This window comes from Pelodiscus sinensis, chromosome 12 (assembly GCF_049634645.1).
Source record: "Pelodiscus sinensis isolate JC-2024 chromosome 12, ASM4963464v1, whole genome shotgun sequence".
Lineage (NCBI taxonomy): Eukaryota > Metazoa > Chordata > Testudines > Trionychidae > Pelodiscus > Pelodiscus sinensis.
This window is the reverse complement of record NC_134722.1, coordinates 11,560,493-11,584,139: the sequence shown is the minus strand read 5'-3', so window position 1 is coordinate 11,584,139 and position 23,647 is coordinate 11,560,493. Positions and strand designations below refer to the sequence as shown.

The 23,647-nt window shown below is 41.6% G+C and overlaps 2 protein-coding genes across 3 annotated transcripts in view; one reads left to right on the top strand and one right to left on the bottom strand.

Moving 5' to 3' along the window:
* Window positions 1-5,859: 5,859 nt before the first annotated feature.
* Window positions 5,860-14,182, bottom strand: C12H16orf46 (chromosome 12 C16orf46 homolog). The gene is made up of 4 exons (XM_075940003.1): window positions 14,008-14,182; window positions 12,691-12,926; window positions 11,280-12,269; window positions 5,860-6,635 (listed from the first exon to the last, which is right to left on the bottom strand). The coding sequence occupies exons 1-4, from the start codon at window positions 14,165-14,167 to the stop codon at window positions 5,964-5,966; spliced, it is 2,058 nt and encodes a 685-aa protein (XP_075796118.1). The 5' UTR covers window positions 14,168-14,182; the 3' UTR covers window positions 5,860-5,963.
* A 275-nt stretch (window positions 14,183-14,457) lies between these two features.
* PPP1R3E (protein phosphatase 1 regulatory subunit 3E) overlaps window positions 14,458-23,647 on the top strand; it is a 61,579-nt gene continuing 52,389 nt past the window's right edge. For both annotated transcript variants that reach the window (XR_012906665.1, XM_075940009.1), the window contains exon 1: window positions 14,458-17,059. The gene's annotated coding sequence lies outside the window, so the exon portion shown is untranslated. The remainder of the gene's footprint in view (window positions 17,060-23,647) is intronic.

The following is a 23,647-nucleotide window of genomic DNA, read 5'->3' as shown; positions in this document are numbered from 1 at the left end:
GGAAAGAACATTCTGCTCAGGAAAGCAGTGGAGTAACACATATAAGTGCTATGAAAAATGATGGCTGCTGTTTGAAGGAAGACAGTCCTATGTGGTATTCCACTTTCTTCAACCTCTGTTGAAAAAGAAACGATTATGAAGGGTAAAAAACCCCATTAAGCCTCAAAACTAGGGTTGTCGACACGTTAGTCGCTCCCCCCACCTTGCTGCTTCTATCAGAAAGAGGCAGCAAAGGAGTGGGAAAAGGAAAGGGGTGCTTCAAAGAAGCAACACCACATGGAGCCTGGGGCCAGACCCCAGAATCCACGCGGTGCTGCCATTTTGAAATGCCGCATGCAGCCTGCGTACTCCTCCGCTGACCCCGGGCTCCATGTGATGCTGCCGCTTTGAAATGCCTAAGGAGCACAGGGCCAGAAGGGGACTGCTTGAGTCCCCCGCTGGCCCCATGCTACCCGCAGCACTTTCCCCTTAGAAGTGTAGCAATAGCCCTGGGACTGTTGCTACACTTCAAAGGTGGAGACGCCCTTATCGACTAATGGAATAATTGATGCAAATTGAATCGACTATTTGATTAGCCAAATCGAAATTTTACATCCCTACTTTTGACAACATAGGGATTATGACTTGACTGCATATTAAGAAAGGCAACAACTGTTCTGAGATCAATGGACCTTTAATTTTTGACCTATTTTGCTTGGCTTCGCTGAGAATCTAGTCTTTTTTGTTTGTTATTAATGAAAGCAGCCCTGGCTCCACTGTGCTCATTGTTTTACATTCACCTTCGTTGCAGAAACTGCATGCTGCAAGTTGACTCTTCTCTCCCAAGGCAGTAGCACTAGAACTAGTTGCATTGTTTCAGTCTTGCAAACAACAATTCCAGTGGTGCTACTTGAGGTCCTCTTGCAAGGGAAAAGTTACTAGCTTTTCTGTAACTCTCTTGTTCGACAGTTCCACTTGTCTAATTCCACTGATGTTGTCTGTGCTTCTGTGCACAGTTGTCAGAGTATTTTTACTCTTGGCAATAGTCACCCGGGAGGTCCAAAACATCTTCTATTGTGTCTTGTACAATGTGCAGGCATAAAAGGCCAAGCCACCGCAGACCCTTCTCTGATCCTTGCTGTGGAATGGGCATGTACAACACATCTAGGAGAAAAAATATTATGGAATGGATAGTAACCATTTTTTCCTTGGTGTGATTGCACATGCCTGTTCCACTCCATGTGATGCACAAGCAGTCGCAGATGGAGGTGCATTTGGCATCTACTTGAGCGGGGACAGGAAGATCATTTATTCAAATTTAAGTTGAGAGACTGCACAGTGGGAGGCAAATGTGTGATATGATATGCCTAGATTGGTACTCTGCAGAGCTCTAATGGGATGCATGAGACACAAATGTCACAAAGGCTGCTCTGAATCTAGTTGATGACCCACTACTCTATCCTTAGGCTTCATATTAGCCAACTGATAACTTAGATGAACACAACTGGATATCAATAACAACAGTCCTTTGTGCGGAAACCAAGCAGCCCTTCTTTCTGTCTGCAAATGCAACAAGCAACTGAAAAAAAGACCTGAAAGGCTTAGTCTGTTCCAGTTAAATGTGAACACTCTTCTCACAGCTAACATTTGGAGTGACTCCTCTCCCTTTTTACCATGAGGCTTTGGGAAGAAGGTAAGTAACTACATTAGCTGACTGTTATGGAAAGAGGAGACCAATTTAATTTAAAAAGCAAAACCAACCCTCCCCCCCAAACAAACTTGCCAGCTGTCTACACTGGCCGCTTGAATGTCCACAAGAATACTGACGATCTCATGTAAGATTGTCAGTGTTCTTGCGGAAATGCTATGCTGCTCCCGTTCGGGCAAAAGCCCTCTTGCACAAATGCTTTTGCACAAGAGGGCCAGTGTAGACAACACAGTATTGTTTTGCGCAAAAAAGCCCCGATGGCGAAAATGGCGATCGGAGCTTTCTTGCGCAAAGCCGCGTCTAGATTGGCAGGGACGCTTTTCCGCAAAAAGTGCTTTTGCGGAAAAGCATCCATGCCAATCTAGATGCTCTTTTCCGCAAATTTTTTTAACGGAAAAACTTTTCTATTAAAAGCATTTGTGGAAAATCATGATAATCTAGATGTAGCCACTTGACTATAAAGGCAGACTTTTTTTTCCTATTTAAAAAAACATGAAGGAGTTGATTCTAATACCCTCAACTCCCCTATTTTCCTGGCCAATGGAATGGCTTAATGAAAGTAGCACTTATAATAAAGGTGTAACAGATCGCCAGGGACTCAACTGCTGGACCCATCAGTTGTTAAGATTAAATTCAGTCTCTACTGGAATAGGACTGTACACATGAAAACAGCCTGGAAACCCTTTTAAAATATACAAAATTAGGTTGGAATAAAAGAAGCAACTATTCACACAAGGGTGAAAAGCTGATATAACTGCTAGGTGTATCGTAATGAAGCTAACTACTAATCTTTGGTGTTTCAGATAGAAAAGATAGTCCAGCACATGCTGAAAAGAAATAAGAATGTAGGAGACCCCTTTCAGCCTCAACCAGGTAGAAATACTCTTACTTAGTCAGGTAAGTTGTCCTTGAAGATGGTTTTCCACAATTCAGCGGTACTTCCCGCATTTCTCTGGAGCAGAATCTCTCTGCCAATGTTCGTCATAAGAATGGCCATACTGGGACGGACCAAAGGTCCATCTAGCCTATATCCTGTCTTCCGACAGTGGCCAATGCTAGATGCCACCAGCAGGAATGAGCAGAACAGGGAATCAGGTGATCCCACATTTGCTGACACTATTCCTACCCATCCTGGCTAATAGCCATTGATGGATCTATTCTCCATAAGTTTATCGAGCTCTTTTTTGAACCCTATTAAAGTCCTGGTCTTCATAACATCCTCTGGCAAATTTTACAGGTTGACACTGTTGCATGAAGAAACACTTCCTTTTGTTGGTGTTAAACCTGCTACCTATTAATTTCATTTGTTGACCTGTAGCTTTTATATTGTGGGATGCCATGAAGCCTTCAAGTGAAGAGCCTGAAGGTTGAAGTAGAAGAGGCGGCTGTGATTCTGTGAAACTTGGTCTGTGTGAAGTGGGAGTGACAGTAAGGGACTGAGAGGTCCAAGAACTGTGAAAACCAGCATTGATGGGGTCAACCCAGGGCAATCAGTGTAAAACTAGCCTTGTCCCAATTGGCCTGGTGCAGAACTCTGGCGGGAAAAAGAATGGGTGGAGAAGCATTCAGTAGAAAAATGTTGATCAGTGAACCTGGGCGGTATCCTGCTTTGGCACAGAATTAGTTCATTGTTTTGTCCCTTTTGTCTCCCACTTGGAGAGTTCCCCAGAGCTGGAAAATGGATGTTACTATGTCTGGGCAAAGGACCAGTTGATGGAGAAGCAATCTGCTCATGTAATCTGCCAGCATATTCTGAGTTCCCAGGAGATGCGCCATTTTTCAAAGTCTAGAGATGCCAATGCAGAAGTCCAAGAGAATAGTGAGGACTGGGCTCCTCCTCCTCCTACTTGTTTACATAAAAAATGTCCATTATCTTGCCACTTCACTCCTGGGGTATAAATGCCTAGCGATTTGAGGGTTGTGTCTTTGAAACAATGTAGGCTCCAATCCATCTTTTTCTGAGTTTGGAAAAGTCCTGAACTGCCTTTAGCACCTCTGGAAAGAGGCTAGAGGATCATAACCAGAATGAGTGCTGCCTCACGATAGCAGAGACTATGCTGTGCTCTGCAGAATCTGTTGCATCAAGCCTTCCCTAGAGACCCATTCTAGCAACAACATTGCCCTCCTCTACTAAGGACTGGAACTCCTGATTCGTGTAATCTGGGAGCTGCTCTTTTAACTTCAAAATAGTATCCCACAGAGTGAAATTGTAGGATCCCAGCAAGTCTTGCTGGTTTGCATTACATCCATGGAATAAAGCTGTTATCTGCAGATGGAATGATGGTTCCTCCCAAATACATCCAGATTCTCTTCCTCTGTGTTTTTGGGGGTTTGAGCCTGCTGCCCTTGTCTATCTTTTTCATTTCTTGCTGGCATTGAAAGAGGGTCTGGAACATGAGGGTTAAATAAGTGCTCAAACCCCTGGGAGGGGACATAATGTCATCTATCTGCTCTTTGCAATTGGTAGGTAAGGATGCAGGAGTCTGCCAGATGATTTTGGTAGGCTCTTAGCCTCTTTTACTGGCAGAGCTATTCTTGCTGGCATCATGGATGTCTGAATGTCCTCCCGCTTGTGGATTTTTTCCTGGATCATCTCTGAGTGGATATCTATGGCAATAGCTATCTCCAACTCCTGAGGTTTCATAAAATCATTGGCTACGTCTACATTGGCAAGATTTTGCGCAAATACTTTTAATGCAGGACTTTTTGCATTAAAGTATTTGTGCAAGAGAGCGTCTACATTGGCATGTGCTTTTGCGCAAGAGATGTGCTTTTGCGCAAAAGCATCCGTGCCAGTGTAGACGCTCTCTTGTGCAAGAAAGCTCCAATGGTCATTTTAGCCATCTGGCTTTTTTGCGCAAGAAATTCATGTTGCCTGTTTAAAGTAGCCTCGAGTGCAAGAACAGTTACACAAGAGAGCTTATTCCTGAGCGGGAGCGGGAGCACTGATTTCACACATTAGAAGGTCAGTGTTCTTGCACAAGAACTCCCCGCCAGTGTAGACAGGCAGCATGTTTTTGCACAAAAGCAGCTGCTTTTGCACAAAATCATGCCAATGTAGACACAGCCATCCAGAGATGGAGAAATAAGCTCTGCTATGATCCCAGGTGAAAGTGGGCCAATGCAATGTACCAGTAAGAACTGGCTCCTGGTACCAGTCTGTATACAACAGACATTAAACCACTGCCCCTTTTGTTCCCCTTCTACTGGTGGCCTTCCTGGTACAACTGCCGATGAGTGGGAAGTAAAAGGAGCAGCTGCCTTAGGGCCCAACAATTTCAAAGGGCCCAGGAGCTAGTCTGAGCAATCTGGCCCCAGCTCCACCCCTTCTTCCCAAGGCCCTGCCCCTTCTGAGGGCCGAGCTACCCTCTTACCTTGCCAAGGACCCCCAGCGTACTGATAAGTCCTGGAAGTTACTTTCACCCCGGCTACAATTGCCCCATTCATGGATATGGATGAGGAAGAAGATGATACTAGTATGGGGGAAAGGTGGTTCAGTGCCTGCAGTCCAGTGGTCTTGTGACGGTTCATGAAAAGGATCCTGAGTCTGCTCAGTGCCACGCTATACTCATATAATTGAATTTGCAGCGATCTCAGCACTTTCTCGATCGTGGGGAGGAAGCGCTACCGGTTCTAAAAGGGCTGTTGGTGTGGCACTACTGACTGGCACCGATGTGAACTTACCCAGACCAAAGTATAGGGGTGAGATGTAAGCCATAGGGCCAACTTAATGAGCGGGTGTTTTAATCTGATTGCCCTGTCCTTTTTTTGAATGGGGCTGGAAGACCTAATAAATGCCACATTTGTCACTCACATGAGCCTCCCACAAGTATTTAAGGCAGCTGGGGTGAGGGTCACTATTAGGCATTGTCTTGCTGCAAGAGTGGCACATCTTGAAATCTGGAGAATATGGCATATAACCAATACCAGGGCCAACACCCAAACAAGCTGCCAGAACCACACACAACCACAACTGACTTTTAAAACTCGTAGATACTCTCTGTCTATAGATACTAATTACTGATATCAAGACTTGCAAATCAAGAACCGGGAGCTCTAACAGCCATCATGGTGGTAAGAAGGAACTGAAGTGGTCTCTAGTGGCTTGGCCCATTATGCTGTGAGAAACTGAAGGGTAAGAACTTCAACTGTACACTGGATCATCCAGACACTTATTATGAAACAGACTTGTGCAGTCTCTTTAAGGTGAGACTTTGGAAGTAAGGGACCAAAAATCATGGTGCATTGATTTTTATTTGATCCAAGTCTGTATTCTTCATGCTGTCAACAAGTCACTTTTCACTTTCTTGCTTTGTTTTAGTACCGGGATGCAGAAAGCAGTCTCGGTCGAAGCAGGATTAAGAGTTCTCTCATTTCCCTGGATGGAAATTGCTTTCCTCTTCGTAGAAGAAGGCTCTAAAGGCAAACAGGGAGATGTTTCTTTCAGTGGAAACAAATCCAGTAATGTCCTTAAGGTCACATATCTCAGGCTATCATGAAGATTACCATGGCTTGTGTGTGGCAGCCTCATATTTTTACAGTTCAGAGATTTGCTTATCAGCTTTTCCAATTGCTTTTTATTGTACTGGTTTCTTGGCAAGTTCTTGGTATTCTTTTTACTTTGAAAAGTCTGAGTAGCATTCAATTTGCCATTACTCATTTCTCCTTTAGTGCCATCTGTTGGAGGAACAAAATTGAAAGATTGTCTACAACAGATTGGAATCTCTTCTTTTCCTGAAACTTTGTCTCCTACATCATGTGCAGTTACTTTGCAACTGTATTTTGATCGCTTGTATGTAGACTTGGTTGCTTGAGCCAATTTTTTGTTGGCATTTGATGCTATATCTATGTGGGGTAAGTGAATGACTGTTTTCTTTGTCTTTGGTTTTTTAGACTTATTTTGCGCTTGGTAACAGGTGAAAGGAACATTTCTACCCCTGTCTTTTACCTGGAGGTACAAAATCATGTTATATGTATATTAATACAAATGGATTTTGTAACAGTAAAAATTACAAATAATCATTTATGCAGTAACAAAGTGCTTCAAATTCCCTTTGGAACCAAAGCACCTGAAATTTACATAGGACTTTTAAAAGGGAGGTCAAGAGGGGAAAAGTTCTTTTCTGCTCTCCCTCAAAGTCCTAATCTGCAGGAGAGACTGAAGACTTTTTCACTCCTTTTTGAGGTCATATGAAGAGATTGCTGCTGTGTAAGTCTGTAAGGAGCAGACAGGTACAAGACTTTCACAGATTTCCATGTTTTTCAGCATCTCGTATCATCCTGTAAAAGAGAAACGTTTCCTTCCAAATCAACTTGAGATGGTCGGTTTTGCAAAGGCTCACTTGAATGGCTCACTTGAATGTTTCATATCTGCCATAAAATCTTCACCTGCAATGGTGTAGGAAACTACAATTCATATGAAGAAACTCTTGCAAGTTTCTGCACCTTAGTACAGTCTCCAAGTTCATCCATGCACTTACAATTGTATTCTACTCTGACAAATTCTGATCTCAGTGTTGCCACCCTAAATCTGGAACAAATTAACAGAAGACAGAGTGAAGGAAGGATGATTCTATGATAGGAGAACAGGATTTAGAGGCATTAGAGTTGAGTTGTAATATTGGTTCCACCACCGGCTTACAACATGCAATACTTTTCAGTTGACGGCAATTGACATTAGAATTTGGCCTGTCTATGAAAGACAAGGCCTGTAGGGTAGCTGTAACAACTCCTAACAACTTAGCACCAAATTTTGCTGTTAACAATTATATAAGTAACTGAACAAGTTTTGGTCTCCATGCTATTATCCTGAGGTTTGATTGGCACATTTCTCTTTTCTTCCCTTCTTAATTCTGTGATTAAAATGAAAGGTGCTAGTTACATTCTCTAGGCGTAACAGTAATGTTCTTTTGCCTTTTTGATCCATTTACTTTACTTTGCTACTGGAGTTTTAAAATATTTTCATTTGTTAAATATTAGGCATTTATCATTAAAATGCCCAATACATTTATAAAATCCCAATTAGATCTGCAAAAATGGGGAGGGAGGATGAACATAAAATGAATTATCACAACTACAGTAAGTACTCCTACTGAAAATGAAATGCAAAGGCTAAAAGAAAAATGCAAGGTGTTTAAACATGAATTTCCAGATTTTTAAACTCATTTTTAATACACCCATAAAACTTGGATATTACAGAAGCAAGAAGGCTCATAACTTTCTGCTGTAACAACTGCCTTTTTCCTACCATTTGTTGTTTACTATCAGTTGTGCTGCCATCCAATGCTGCATTCTTTTAATGCTAGTTTATTTAATTACTGTAACGAAGGTGGATGTTGTGACTTTCTTCTACTGTAGTAAGTAGGTCCTTATTCTATTTTCTCTTTGAAGTGTCAAGTGTTTCATATTCACCCACCTTCCCTCTCTTCAGGCCATGGAAATGTCAGCTATTTCACAGGTGCTTATAGAACGTCAAAATATCCCTGTCTGGTGAATATTGAACATGTTACTGAGGATTGGAAAACAGATGTTTGGACTGATTTGCTCTTTCAACATGTTTTTATTATTTGTGAAGGATCTCGTTTGGTCTTTATGGTTTTCTGATGTTTCTCTTACAGTATATTTTTTAAATTAAGTATGATGTTGACTTAGAAGATACACACCAGCATCCTACTTGCAGTGCTTATTCAAATATATCTTAAGGCTCCTGCTCAAATAGATGCCATCAGATTTCTACAGAAAAGGATTTCTTACATTTAAATACTGTGTTATGGTGAAAATCAATAGAGTTAACTACCACTGTTAATTTTAATTAAGACCATAGATATAAGACAGATTGTATCTGTTGTCCTTCTAGCTAGGTTATTTCTACCTAGAAGCACCAGACAAGTGTAGATACAGATCCACTGGACATATCTTTAAAAAGGATCTCATAGTTGTTACGTACAATCAGCCTGCACCTCACTTCACATGCCTTTGCTTTACATGTCACTTTAATACTCGTAGAATCTGGTGACCCTGTTCGTGAGCAATAATGGTAAACAAAATGTCTTGCAGGCTGCATGCAGAAGCCCAGTGGATCCCCTCACTCCACTGAACTGACTTCAGTAGGTAGCACTATCTTGTGTTTCAAATGATATTTTGCAGCTGTTAAAGATCAAACTCAAGGACTGACCACTTCATAAAAGAACATGAGCCATTACACTCTGCTTTAATTCCCACAACAATTACTATTGGAAAACAATATTTTTCACATCTGTCAAACTATATGCATCGCTCACGTATGCTCTTTAAGGGCTGCTGAATTTCTCCCCTGGAGGTTCTTACACATCAATAGTGGTTGATTTCTTCATGTGGCTTTTTAAAATTAAAAAAAGTCCTTTCATTACTTAGCCTTCGCTTCTAGTTGCGAAATGTTTACTCTTTGGTTTTAAAGCAGGTGCATATATAAGGGCAAGTAAATGGTTAATATGTAAATGTATATAAACTGCTTTGAAAGTAAAGTACTATAAAAGTATAAAGTTAAACTCAGAATTCAGTCTTGTAGGACTGATTCTCTTAAATCAGTGAAATGGGATCGGGTGTAAGAGTGGAACATGAGATATTTGGGAATCTAACTGGAATTACCTTTCTATTTCCAAGTTACTGTTAAAAATTCATCAAAAAGGGGGAGAGAATAAATAAAAGGCAGCCAGTTACAGAAAATCTTTGACTACTGAGTAACATGCAATCATTGTGGATAATTTTCATTTAAGATATTTTAAACTGTGAATGCAAATTTAACCTGTATTTGATGGGGGAAACTGACATCTTATAAATGAAATGTACATTTACAGACAAAATGCTATTAAAGTCCCTCTGTTTGCCAATAGATAAGTTTGGCCTACATTAATAAACATGAAAACAAAACAGGGAAGGGTGCACACATAAAAATACTAAAACCAATAAGAACAAACATGACAGACATTCAACCATGCACTGTGAAAGAGTTGCTGTGTCTGTGGTCACTTGAGCAATTCTGCTGCATGTCCCAGTTTCACAAAACATTTAAGCAAATACTTCAACCTTATGGATTTCAATCCAACTGAAGCGCATACTTAAAGAATTCTTCAAAGGCTTGCTGAATAGGGATGAACTTGAGGTTGTGCTAAAACTTGTTTATGGGGCCAGGTACTGCAAGACCACACTTAGACCTAGTCTAATTTTTCATGCAGACAATCACAAGCTGGGATGTGAGTCTAGCCCATACTAGCCTGCTACATTCTTAACCAGGGGCAGGCAAGAGCTGGTTCACTAAACCTTTTAATTTGGGCTGCAGGTGCCCTGCCAGACTCTCAGGCATGGAGCAGCTCTAGGCCTTCCAGCAGCTGCCTGCTCCATATGTGTCTCAGCACTGGGGAAGGGAAAAGCTTTGTGTGCTGCCCCTGCCCCCAGCACAATCTTTCAGCTCCCATTAGCTGGTTCTTATTGGCTATCCCAGCGCCAGCACAAACTCAACTCCCATTGGCTGCTTCTGGCCAATGGGAGCTGATTGTTCTGGGGGCAAGGCAATGTGTGATGCTCCCTCCACCCCTTGCATGGTTCAGAGAGGCACATGGAGCAGCCATCCTAAGCCCAGGAACTACAGCAGGCAGAAGCTTGCCCAAGGGTCCTGTGGGGCTGCTGGCTATAAGCCACCTAGGTAAGTGCCTCCCAGCCAAAGCCTGCCTCTGTCACCCCAGCCCCCCCACTTCCCAGCCCCAAGTCACACCTCAAAACCTCTGCATCTCCTCTCCTCCAGGTCACAACTCCCTCCCAGACCCTGCATCGCCTCCTAAACCCCTATCCCAGGACAGAATGCTCTCCTGCACCCATAGCCCATCCCAAACCTTGCACCCCAGTCCCCTGCACCTTCACCCAAACTCCCTCTCAGACCCCGTACCCTCTCCTGCATCCCAATCCCATACCCTGAGCTCCCTTCTTCCCCCAATCTCCATCCCAGGCCCTACACCTCCATGGAAAAATGCAGCACTGGAGCACTCAATCTTGGCATGACCCTTTCATCAAAAATTATTGCCCACCCCTGTCTTTAACTGCATGTGTGCTTCCTCTCGATATGCACTGATGGATTAGTAGAAGTGCTTTCAGCTAAGGAGGATCCATTCTGACAAACTTAACATGCATCACAAGGTTCACATGAATAGTTGGAGCATGGCAGACTGGTGTTGGGTAGATTCACATTGCAGCTTGCCACAGTTCATGTGGACAAGACCAAAAAGGCTGCACCTGAAGTGAATGCACTTAGTTCCAGTAGAACCTTAAATAAATTAATACGGGGCAATGAGGAATTAGCATACTGTATAACCTAGAGATAGTTAATCTATAAATTGGAAATTAAATCTATTTGGAAGTAATGCAAACTTTGGAAGTATTAAACTGATAGATAGAAATGAAATTAACAAAGGGTCAGTCTGCTCACAAGGAGCACAAGTACAATGTATCTTCAATCCTTTTCTCATCATATACAAACAAATAGAAGACAATGACATGAAGTTACAGTATAAAAATGTTAGGTTAGTCTAGAAGACATTGCTGTTATTGCAATGTGGCTGACCGTTAAGGAAGGGAATAGTCCAGGAAGCAGTTGCACCGCCTGTGGTTTTGATTCATTTCCTTGCTTAGCCTCTGAGAGACTTCTGTTTTTAATATTGTTGGTGAAAGGACTTCTGATTTTATCATGGTTTGTATACTGTAATCCTTTTGCATTTAGAAACTGCATGTTGGCAAGATGACTGTTCTTTCTCAAAGAAACAGAATTAGAAGTGGTTGTAATTTTTCTATCTGACCAAAGAGCACAGGGCCAGTGTAACTGCTCAGTGCCTCCTTGTAGGAATGCTTTTGGAAACATTGGGATAAAAGATAATGGTTCACAAATTTTTTTCTCCTTCACTGTATCATGAATTATACAGTTATTTTCTTTTTCATCCTTTTGATCTATTGTTCTAGTACCCTTACTACCAGAAGCAGTCTCCACTGAAGTAGCATTGAGCATTTTCTGATTTGATTGGGACATAACTGTTTTGCTCTTCTTTAAAGAAGAATCTGCACTGTCTTTTGGAGTTGCATCTTTCACGGGTGGCAATACCAGCAAAGAGTTTTGCTCTGAATCTTCAAATATACCTGGAGCAGGCATGGTAGGCTCAGGGGTCTTTACAACTTTACATTTTAGGGTTTCTGGGGTTTTCACTTTTTCTGGATGCCATGCACTATATTCTTTTACTGGCAAACTTTTCTTTTCACCTTGAAATGTCTCAGTGGAGCGTAACTTGCCATTACAGCCTTCTCTCTTACTATCAACTGTGGTAGTACAGCTGGAGGACTCGCTGGAATGGACCGGGACCTCTTTCTTTTCTGTGCTTAATTTGCAATCAGATTTTGATTGATCCCTTGTAGACTTGGTTTCTTGGCTCACACTTCTGTCATTATTTTGCCTCATATCTAAGCAAAACAGGCAACTGTTAACAGTTTCATTTGTCCTTGATTTCTTGGCTTGCTTTTGCAACTGAAGGCAAGCAAATGGAGCAGCTTTACCCCAGCCTTGCACCTGGGCACAGAGAAATAAAAGTTAAATCTAAATCCTAGTTTCATTTTTCACAAGAAGAAACATTACTGTTACATCTGTATGAAGTTAATGATTAACTGATAGCACTCATGTTGTTAATTAGGCTTACTGTTTGGACCAAATTAACGAAGTGTTTTATACTTAATCAGGCCCACTTAAAATGGAATTTGATGAAGTTTTTTATTAACAGGAAAGCCTGTTAATTTAGCATGATTTTCACTACTCTCAACTTACACGCTGGCTTAGAGGCTTTACAGTTATCCAAAACAGTATCTGCTTTGACTTTTTAAACCACATGGTAAAAAAAATGATTTTTAAATATAATCAGTGTTTGCAAATATTTCAAAACTTCATTTGAGAATGTTTTGGTTAAGTCATTTTCAAGATTTCAAATTTAACTTACAGCTTCTTCCCATCCTGTCCTGATAACATATTCCAGGGACCTTTCCTCTTGTTCAAATATATTCTTACTGATGTTAAGAAGAGCATAAACTTGATTCTTCTCTCTCCTCTCATTTGGGTAGATACATTGCCACGTGCTTTCTCCTGCTTTTTCACTGCTTTTTTCTAAATCTAGTTCCTTCTTCTTGGAGGAGTTGATCATGGTTCCAGTACCCAAGCCTTGTATACTCTTTATAGCTGCAATTAAGATGGATGCTTAAACAATCAATCTGTCAATTATTTTCCAGATAGCCTACTTTTAATGCAATGGGTTTAGGGCTGCTGCCTCAACATTGACCTCCCTCATAACCCCATGGCCAAAAGGATTTTTTTTTAATCTAAAGAACCAGAATTGGCTATTTTATGCCAATCCCTTAGCATAGGCTGCTCTTTGAGCCACTTCTCCTAGCTCCCTTCCCACCTGCCTCCTCTCCTCTTAGGCTCCTTCGAGCCCCAGCCCTTGCTTCCTCATGCTCTCCCTCCACCAGACTCCCCCATACCCAATCTTAGTCTCTCCTGCCCCCCAGCTTCTCCCTGTCCCCCTCATCCCCCAACCTTTCTCTGTCCCCCAGCCCTCCCCCTCATCCCCCAATTCCCAGCCCTGCCTTTCAACCTCCCGTGCCCAGCTTCTCCCCTGCCACCTAGCACTTCCCTCGTCCCCCTAATCCCCAGGCTCTCCCCTGTTTCCCAGCACTCCCCCTAATTCCCCTAATCCCCAGGCTCTCCCGTTTCCCAGCATTACCCTTCCTTCGGCCCCGTACCCCCCCCCATCCCAGGCTTTTTCCTGCCCCCCCCCAGCACAACTCCTCGTCTCCCCCCTCCATCCCAGGCTTTTTCCTGCCCCCCCCCAGCACAACTCCTCGTCTCCCCCCTCCATCCCAGGCTTTTTCCTGCCCCCCCCAAGCACAACTCCTCGTCTCCCCCCCATCCCAGGCTTTTTCCTGCCCCCCCCAGCACAACTCCTCGTCTCCCCCCCCATCCCAGGCTTTTTCCTGCCCCCCCCAGCACAACTCCTCGTCTCCCCCCCCATCCCAGGCTTTTTCCTGCCCCCCCCAGCACAACTCCTCGTCTCCCCCCCCCATCCCAGGCTTTTTCCTGCCCCCCCCCCAGCACAACTCCTCGTCTCCCCCCCCCCCATCCCAGACTTTTTCCTGCCCCCCCCCAAGCACTCCTCGTCTCCCCCCCCATCCCAGACTTTTTCCTGCCCCCCCCCAGCACAACTCCTCGTCTCCCCCCTCCATCCCAGGCTCTTCTCTGCCCCTCCAGCTGCCGCCCTCACTTTTCGGTCCCGGAGCGGCGGGGCGCGGGCTGATGGAGCTGCATACGCCGCTGTGCAGCTGCTGCTGTTGTTCTCCGCCCCCTCCCACCCTGAAGCCGTTACCCTGGGCGACGGGGGGGGGGGGGAGCTGACGGGGAGGGGGCGGCGGCAATGAGCGCATGAGCAATGGGGTGCGAGGTGCGACACAAACAGCCTGTGGGAGGAGGCTTCAGGACGTCTACGGGGGCGGGGGGGTGCAAGGGAACCGGGATGAGATGGGGGGGGGGATGAGAGCATGAGAACCAGAGCAAGGCGGTGGGGGGGAGGGCAGGGAGGGTGCAGTGGCAGGAGGGGGAGGGGATGAGGGAGCAGGAAAACCAGGGTGAGTTGGTGGGGGCAGGGCTGAAAGAGGAGGCAGTGACAGGAGAGGGAGGGGACGGAGGGATGAGGGAGCAGGAAAATCAGGAGCAGGTCAGGTAGGGCTGTACCTTGATCTTGCTATTCCTAATGTAACAATTGAGGCTGATCATCACTTCCTCTGAGGCACCTGGCATTGGCCACCTTGTGGAAGACAGGATACTGGGCTCAATGGACCTTTGGTCTGACCCGTTATGGCCATTTTTATGTTCTTAAGTCCAGTCATGGCAGGACCAAGTATAGCTCATCCCTGACAGATGTTTGTCTACTGCTCTTAAAAATTGCCAATGAGATTCCACAACCTCCTTAGGCAATTTCTTTTAGTGCTTAACCACCCTGACAGGAAGTTTTTCCCAATGTCCATCCTAAACCTCCCATGCTACAATTTAAGCCCATTATTTCTTATCCTGTCATCAAAGATGAAGAATAATTTTCCTCCCACCTCCTTTTAACGCCCTTTTAAGTACTTGAAAGTAGGGATGTTAAATTTAGATTAACTAATTTAGATTAATTTAGTTAGATGAGTTAACTAATTTGAATTAACTAATCAAATAGTTATAGCTATTGGATTAGTCTATAAGGACGCCTCTGCCTGTGAACTCTAGCAAGAGCCCTACATTTCAAAAATGAATCATAGCAGAAGCTGTGCAAAAGGAGACTTCTTCAATCTCTGCTCATGCCATTTTCTGCTGTGCCTCTACCTGCCTTGCCCCTGCAAAGAAGGTGCTGGGGGGAACTGGCTTTTAAACCAGCTCCCTGCAGCACAAGCTGCTGCTCTCCTTCCTCTTGCTCTCTCTCTCTCTGTCTCTCTGATAGAAGCAGCAAGGGGAGAGGAAGCGACTAGTCGTATCACTAGTTGACTATCTGATAAAGCTGCTTCTTATCAGATAGTCGACTAGTCTCGTACATCCCTACTTGAAAGCTGTTATCATACCTTCTCTTTTCTAGGTTAAACAAACCCAGTTCTTTCAGTCTTTTCCTCACAGGTCATGTTTTTTTAGATCTTTAATCATTTTTGTTGCTCTTCTCATCCTGCTCCAATTTCACCACATCTTTCCACGACTGGACACAATACTCCATCTGAGGCCTAATCAGCGCCGGGTAGAGCAAAAGAATTACTTTTTTGTGTCTTTCTTACAACACTCTTATTAATGCATCCCAGAATTATTCCTTTTTTTGTTTGTTTTGTAGCAGTGTCACACTGTTGGCTCAAATTTAGCTTGTCGTCCATTATAATCCCTAGATTCCTTTCTGCAGTACTCCATCCTAGACAGTCACTTTTCATTTTGTATGCGTGAAACTGATTGACCATTCCTAAGTGGAGTACTTTGCATTTATCTTTATTAAATTTCATCCTATTTACCTCAGACCTTTTCTCCAGTTTGTTCAGGACATATTGAATTATACTCCTATCCTCCAAAGCACTTGCGACCCCTCTCAGCTTGGTATTATCCCCAAACTTAATAAGCATACTTTCTATGCCATTATCTAAATGGTTAATGAAGATGAACAGAACCAATCCCAAAACTGATCTCTACAGAACCATACTTGTTATGCCCTTCCAGCATGACTGTGAACTATTGAGAACTTCTCTTACTTCCTTTTGGACACTTGGGCCTTCCACCTCTGAAGAGTTGGGTTCAAAATTTGCTGTAGAGCAGAGGTAAAAAAAATACTTGTTGGCCTCCTCTTTATCCCATTTGTAGCAGTAATTAGCTACACAAAGGATGATAGCCTTTACCTTGCTGTCATTCATGCAGCCTCAGAAAATTTCAGCTTGTGCCTCTTTGGTTGGAAAAGAGATGAAATACTGGGTGCAGAAGGGTCTATGAGACTACATCTACACTGCACGATTATTTCAGAATAAGCTATTCCAGAAGAAATACTCTGAAATAGCTTATTACTAAATACCGCATCTACACTACAGGGAAGCCTGGAAATTAGTCAGAGGCAGGCTCCCCTATTGTGGATACGCTACCTCAGCTTAGAGCCCCAGGAAGCACTGGGGAGTAATTACTCTGAATGGCCTGGGGGAGGAGCTATTTCACACTACTGCTATTCCAAAAAAGCTATTTCGCAAGAGGCATTATTCCTTGTGGAATGAGGTTTACAAACACCAAAATAAGCTGCCCATTATTTTGAAATTATTTCGAAATAACGGGCTAGCTGCGTAGACACTCACATAGTTATTTCAGAACAATTGAGGTTATTCCAAATTGACACTGCTGTGTAGACATATCCTGACCATTCAGATTTAGACATTTAAGAGAGGCAGTTTTAACTGGGCAATTGTGAGCAGGTGCTTAAGACCAAATAGTTGGAATCTGACATTTGAATTAGAGTAGATGGAGAATGTTCATATCCATATCCATTCATACCAGTCAATGAGGCGGTGCAGTTAGGACTGGGAATTTAAGAACGGCAGTTGAGATGTTAGAATGGGGCATTTAGGAATGGCATCTGGAACTGGGCAGTTTGAGCATAGAGAACTTCCAAAGAAGAAGAAGAGAGACAGAGGATAATAAGGGAGAAAAGATTAGTACAAAACCAGAGTAATGTCTGGGAAAAACAGCCCTAGAGAAGAAAATATAAAGAAAATTGGCAGAACAGACGACAAAAATGAGAAGAGAAAGAAACTAAGAAATTAATCTGAAAAGTAAGTGATCTCTTACATTTCGTTGCACCATATTCAGGTATAGGAATGTTTTTAATTGCTGCCTGACCTGTCTTGTTAAAATATGAAAGTGAAAACTATACTTGATTTCAAAATGAATATATTTTTATTTCGAAGATAATTCGTTCTAGTGAGGTATTCAGAACTGCTATATCATGTGAATGTTTGATAATATGACTTGGAGTTTGAGTCAGAGGCAGTATTACCAGAACTTTTAACTTGGATGTAGCCCATCCTTGATTATGAAATCATCACACAATTTGCAGTTCTCAAATGTTATATGAGGAATGGCAAGATCAAAGTGCAGTTCCAGTCTGGGTGTGGAAAAATGTGCTCAGCAGCTGGTTTTAGTAAGGGACTGCTCACTGCAAACTCTTGCTGATGTGAGTAAGTCCTTACTCAAGCAAGCAGTCCTTTTGAAATTAGTGGAACAGCTTGCATAAATAGGCTTACAAAATTAAATGCTGTATGATTTTTTTCTCCATAATTAAAATCCTCAGTTTTTAGTCCTTTCCCCATTGATCTTACTAGTCAACTCTAACAATTTTGTGTGTATCCTCTGAACTCTGAGGCCAGTCACTTAGCAGCAACATAGAGATGAGTTTAAAGCTTAGCTTATAAACTTGTGCAGGGTGTATTAAGCAAAACTGTGATAGATTTACAGTAGCAAAAACTAAGCTTAATGCTAATAAGAAACAAAATAAACTCATTTGGTTTATTTGGATGCTGATTTAAAAAATCAGCTATGTTTCTCTTTAGAGGGCAGCAGCCCTCTAGGAAAAATTATTCATTAATCTACATTTGGGGTCATGTTTTTTCACTAGGGCACCATGATTCACACAACTTTAATCTTCTGATAGGGCTGCATAACTAGTAAGATGTAAGGCAATTTTACTATTTCAACTGTGTATTTTGCAGCGCTTTGGTGCTTCTCTGAGGGAGCATAGAATCTGAGCAAATCTTCAGGATGAAATAATCTAGTGAGATTTTTTAAAAACCTGCCAACACACACAGTACCAATATATCAATGTCAAATCAACAATTTATTAATGTAAATATCAATATCAGACCCATATAAAATGAGACACTCATCAGCTCCTACTTATAAAAATCTTTCACCAAATTCTAATATTTTATACCTACATAATTCTTTTGACATCGCTTAGGTTGCACAGACGTAAATGAGAGCAGAATCTCACCTCTTGCTTTCACATATTGAGAATCAGAACTATAACTCAAAAGCTGATATAATTACAATGAACTTTGTCTTAGCAGAGATTTGACATCTCATAGCTGTATCTACTTTGTACATTAACTCAGTTTATCTTCTTACAGTTCTAATTAGAAAAATTAAATCTATTCTACATATCGAAAATTGGCAGTCCCATGCAGCAGTGACCACTTTAGTTATGTCCTGGCAAGTCCCTATTGTTAAGGCACCTCAATCTCCCACTATGACATCACACTGCAGGCATCCTCTATACCCTAGTGTTGACACCGGATGCCTCCTGCAGTGTCTGGATTCAAGGAGACTCAAGAACATAACGGAGGAATACAACCAGATCATCACCTCCAGACCTATAAAGATCTATCTCTGTATGGCAAAAACTGCTCTCTCTCTCACCAACAGACATTGGTCCAATAAAAGTTACTAACTCATCCTCCTTGTCAGACCATTGACAGTCATTTCATTATTTTGAATGGTCTGTTCTATTGAAAACTTTTAAAAATAGTTTTTAAAGCATTTTAAAATCTGCTATATTAGTCCCTATGAATATTTCCTTCAAGGGGATGAAGATAAAACTAATGATATAATAATCTGTTGATGGCATTATCTTTTAGAAAACTGCTCTGGCTTATGTCCTAAATACAGGTGCTTATTCAGAAACTGGCCTTTACAGTGACACTTGTCAGCCATACATTGTTACACTTGAATCCTTGACTGTTCAAATCTTCTGTGAAAAAGTCAGGGTTTGCACGAATATAGATTCATGCCTACTAACCCCAAATGGTGTGTACACAACAGATTGTATATATGCAATTCCTGTACGTGCAATAGTGCATGCATGCTTCTAAGAATTTGGTATGTATTTACTGTATGTGTTGCTGGTAGCACTTCCTGTTATCAAGGTTGCTCAACACTTCCCATTTTTTGTTAGTTTTATCTTCAACTTTGAACTGTTTAGATTTAAATTTTTCATGCCAGTTGTCTGCCTTGGGGGCTGAAATGTTCTGCAAAATTTCAGATAAAATATACATTCAACTGTTTCTGAAAGAAAGACTAGGGAAAAATACTATGTTTTGCCCACTTTCAAAAATTCTAGTGATGTTTTCTTTGGAAAGCTCCCATACCTCTGTGGAAGGATTTTATATTTCGTCTTTTGTTTGTCATATTCTACTTGTTGGCCCTGTGAAGATCTTCCCAAATTTGCTCTAGTTATAAGCCTTTTGAAAATCACAATTTCCACATTCTCAGCAGAGACTTTTTAGATTTTAATAGTTAAATTTCCCAAAGAATCTGTCTGCACTGAGCTTGTTGCAGCATAATTTTGGCATTTTAAAACTTTCAACTGCTTGACTTTGCAACCTTAATGTTCTTTAACATAGATTTTGTGTTAATATTTAATTAGCTATAATATAGAGTATTATTGACCAAATTGTTGGTAGTCATAATAGTAATATCTTAATTTAAAATGGTTTTTGTCATCCAGAAGAATTGACAATAGGAACTACAGACTGTGTATAGATAGAGATGAAAAGATCCCATTTGTGTTGGATTCGTTCTCTTTTGCTCCTTAGATAGAACTGATTAACTTATAAACTTTTAATATTCCTGAGGACTTCAATTGTGGGTCAGGGTGCAAGCCAAGACTCCTATTAAGAGACAGTGCCACTCATGACTAAAACCACTCTTGAAACCTTCCAATCTGTGTTTTCTTGATAAGTCAGCAAAGGAGCACCCTGCTGGGAGTTTGTTTTATGGCTTTCTTTTTAAATATTGTCTATTCATAGAATCATAGAATACTAGGACTGGAAGGGACCTTGAGAGGTCGTCAAGTCCAGCCTCCTTCCCTCATGGCAGGACCCAGTACTGTCTAGAGCATCCCTGACAGACATTTATCTAACCTACTCTTAAATATCTCCAGAAATGGAGATTCCACAACCTCCCTGGGCAATTTATTCCAGTGTTTGATTACTCTGACAGTTAGAAACTTTTTCCTAATGTCCAACCTAAACCTCCTTTGCTGCAGTTTAAGCGCATTGCTTCCTGTTCTGCTCTGAGGCCAGAAAGAACAATTTTTCTCCCTCCTCCTTGTGATACCCTTTTAGATACCTGAAAACTGCTATCATGTCCCCTCTCAGTCTTCTCTTTTCTAAACTAAACAAGCCCAATTCTTTCAGTCTTCCTTCAGAGGTCATGTTCTCTAAACCTTTAATCATTCTTGTTACTCTTCTCTGGACCTTCTCCAATTTCTCCACATCTTTCTTGAAATGTGGTGCCCAGAACTGGACACAATACTCCAACTGAGGCCTAATTAGTGCAGAGTAGAACGAAAGAATGACTTCTCATGTCTTGTTCACAATGGACCTATCCTAGAATCATGTGTGGGTTTTTTTTTTTTTGTTTTTTTTTGCAACGCCCCACACTTACTTAGCTTGTGGTCCACTGTAACCCCTAGGTCCCCTTCTGCTGTACTCCTTCCTAGACAGTCACTTCCCATTCTGTATGTGTGAAACTAATTGTCCCTTCCTAAATGGAGCACTTTGCATTTGTCCCTATTAAACTTCATTTTGTTTACCTGAGACCATTTCTCCAATTTGTCTAGATAATTTTGAATTATGACCCTATCCTCCAAAGCAGCTGCAACCCCTCCCAGCTTGGTATCATCTGCAAACTTAAGAAGCGTACTCTTTATGCTGATACCTAAATTGTTGATGAAGATATTGAACAGAACCGGTCCCAGAACAGACCCTTGCGGAACCCCACTTGTTATACCTTTCCAGCAGGATTGTGATCTGTTAATAACTACTCTCTGAGAACGGTTATACAGCCAGTTATGCACCCACCTTATAGTAACCCCATCTAAGTTGTATTTGCTTAGTTTATTGATAAGAATATCATGCAAAACCATATCAAATGGCTTATTAAAGTCTAGGTATGCCACGTCCATTGCTTCTCCCTTATCCACAAGACTCGTTATCCTATCAAAGAAAGCTATCAGATTGGTTTGACATGATTTGTTCTTTACAAATCCATGCTGGCTGTTCCCTATCACCTTATTATCTTCCAAGTGTTTGCAGGCGTTTTCCTTAATTACTTGCTCCATTATCTTTCCTGGCACAGAAGTTAAACTGACTGGTGTGTAGTTTCCTGGGATGTTCTTATTTCCTTTTTTATGGATGGGCACTATATTAACCCTTTTCCAGTCTTCTGTAAACTCTCCTGTTTTCCATGATTTTCCAAAGATGATAGCTAAAGGCTCAGATACCTCCCCTCTGTCATCTCCTTGTGTATTGTAGGATGCATTTCATCAGGCCCTGGTGACTTGCAGATATCTAACTTTTCTAAGTGATTTTTAACTTGTTCTTTTTTTATTTTACCTTCTAAAACTACCCCCTTCCCACTAGCATTTGCTATGTTAGGCATTCCTTCATCAGACTTCTTAGTGAAGACCGAAACAAGGAAGTCATTAAGCATCTCTGCCATTTCCAAGTTTCCTGGTACTGTTTCTCCCTCCTTACTGAGCAATGGGCCTACCCTGTCCTTGGTCTTCCTCTTGCTTCTAATATATTTATAGAATGTCTTCTTGTTTCCCTTTATGCCTGTAGCTAGTTTGAGCTTATTTTGCACCTTTGCCTTTCTAATCTTGACAGCATCATGAATCCTTTTCTCTGGGGTCCTCCCCACCTTCTAGTAAGATATGGATCTCTTTTATTATTTATTTGTATGTGGGGGGTTTTCATTGCCACTGGTCTGGGAATGTCAGTCTCTGAAGAGTTCTGGAACTTAGGTTTTGTGGCTTCATTTTTACTTTCACACTCTCATATCAAGCCTGACACACTCAATGCCCAATATATTGCTGTCATGATGTGTACCTCAAAGGTATCTTGTCAGGTATCATATGTAAACTGGTGACATGCTCATATTGAAAATCATTGTGTGATGTATGTACAGGTTGAGTACAAAGAGTTATAGATGTCCACTGGAAATATGTTCTTAAAATGTGTTTGGGAGGCAAAGCATAAAATCCATCGTGCCCTAAACAAAGGAATGTGTATTTATCTGTTAGACCAGGTTTGTTATAGGCAGAGTAAAGTGGATTTACATGTACGTTTAAAAAAATTGGTGCCTCAAAAAAGATAAGAAAAATGGCAACTCAAAAACAGTTCAAACCAGTCAGGTCACAGCAAAATGAAAGACATTATCTACAGATAATTTTATTAAAAACAAATTATGCATGGCAATGAGTATTGTAAATGTGTGTACTAAAACTATATGAGGAATTAATATTCACTTATATTATGCTTTAAATTTTGTGATGAAAGAGAGGGGGAAATATATGTCTTTCTTTCTTTCTGTCTAGAAGAAAAGATATGTACTAGTCTCCAATTAAATTAAGCCAGGTGTGACCAAACACAATAGAAGCCCTATTTCATATGAATCAGAGGGGGAAATGGGAACTTCCCAGAAAGGGAAGAACAGCATGGGGTCATCCTGAGTCTGGGGACAAAACAGTGAGTTTCAGAAGTTAAGAAAAAAGACAACTCCATCTTGGCACCCATCACTGAAGAGACATACAAGAGACTTGAGCTCTTGCAAACTGAAAAAAATGGTTTCCTCAGCCAAAGGAGATGAAATTTCTGGGAACTGAAGGTAGGTGAGAAACTGGCTTAGGCAAAGATCTTTCAGCATGGAAGACAAGGGAAACCAGCCTCTTTTACTTCTGTGGAAAAATCTGATTGAGGCCATATCTACATTTACCAGGAATCGATGCTGCTGCAATGGTTGCAGCAGGGGTCCATTTAGTTGGTCTAGTGAATAAACTGCTAGGTCAACTGCAGAGTGCTCTCTGGTCAACTCCAATACTCCATCAGAATAAAAGGTATAAGGTAAGTTGAAGGAAGTCTTGTCAATGCAATTTGGTGTAGTCTCTGTAGTAAGTCTTAGTAAGTTGACTTAAGCTAACTTACATTGACTTATCCTGATAGTGTATACAAGAGAAAGTCAGCCATGGCTGGAAAAAAAAAGATTGATAAGAAATGTAGCTTAAATCAAGACAATAGCTTGTTAAGTCTTAGCCATTAGAAAGCATATTTTATTTTTGTTTGCCTGTAACCACTTTGCCTCTCTATCCTTGTATTTGAACTCAGTTCAAACCTCTCTCATTTTGTTAATAGACTGGTTTTATTTTAAACTACACCAGCGCTGTGCTGTTTGAACTGAAGTGGTTATTAACACCACTTAAAGTGATAAACAGAGCTTGTGTCTCTTTAAAGGGGCAACTCTTCTGAATGTTCCAGGAGAAGGTTGAACATTTCAGGGTTATTTTGAGAAATTCAAGATGGGGT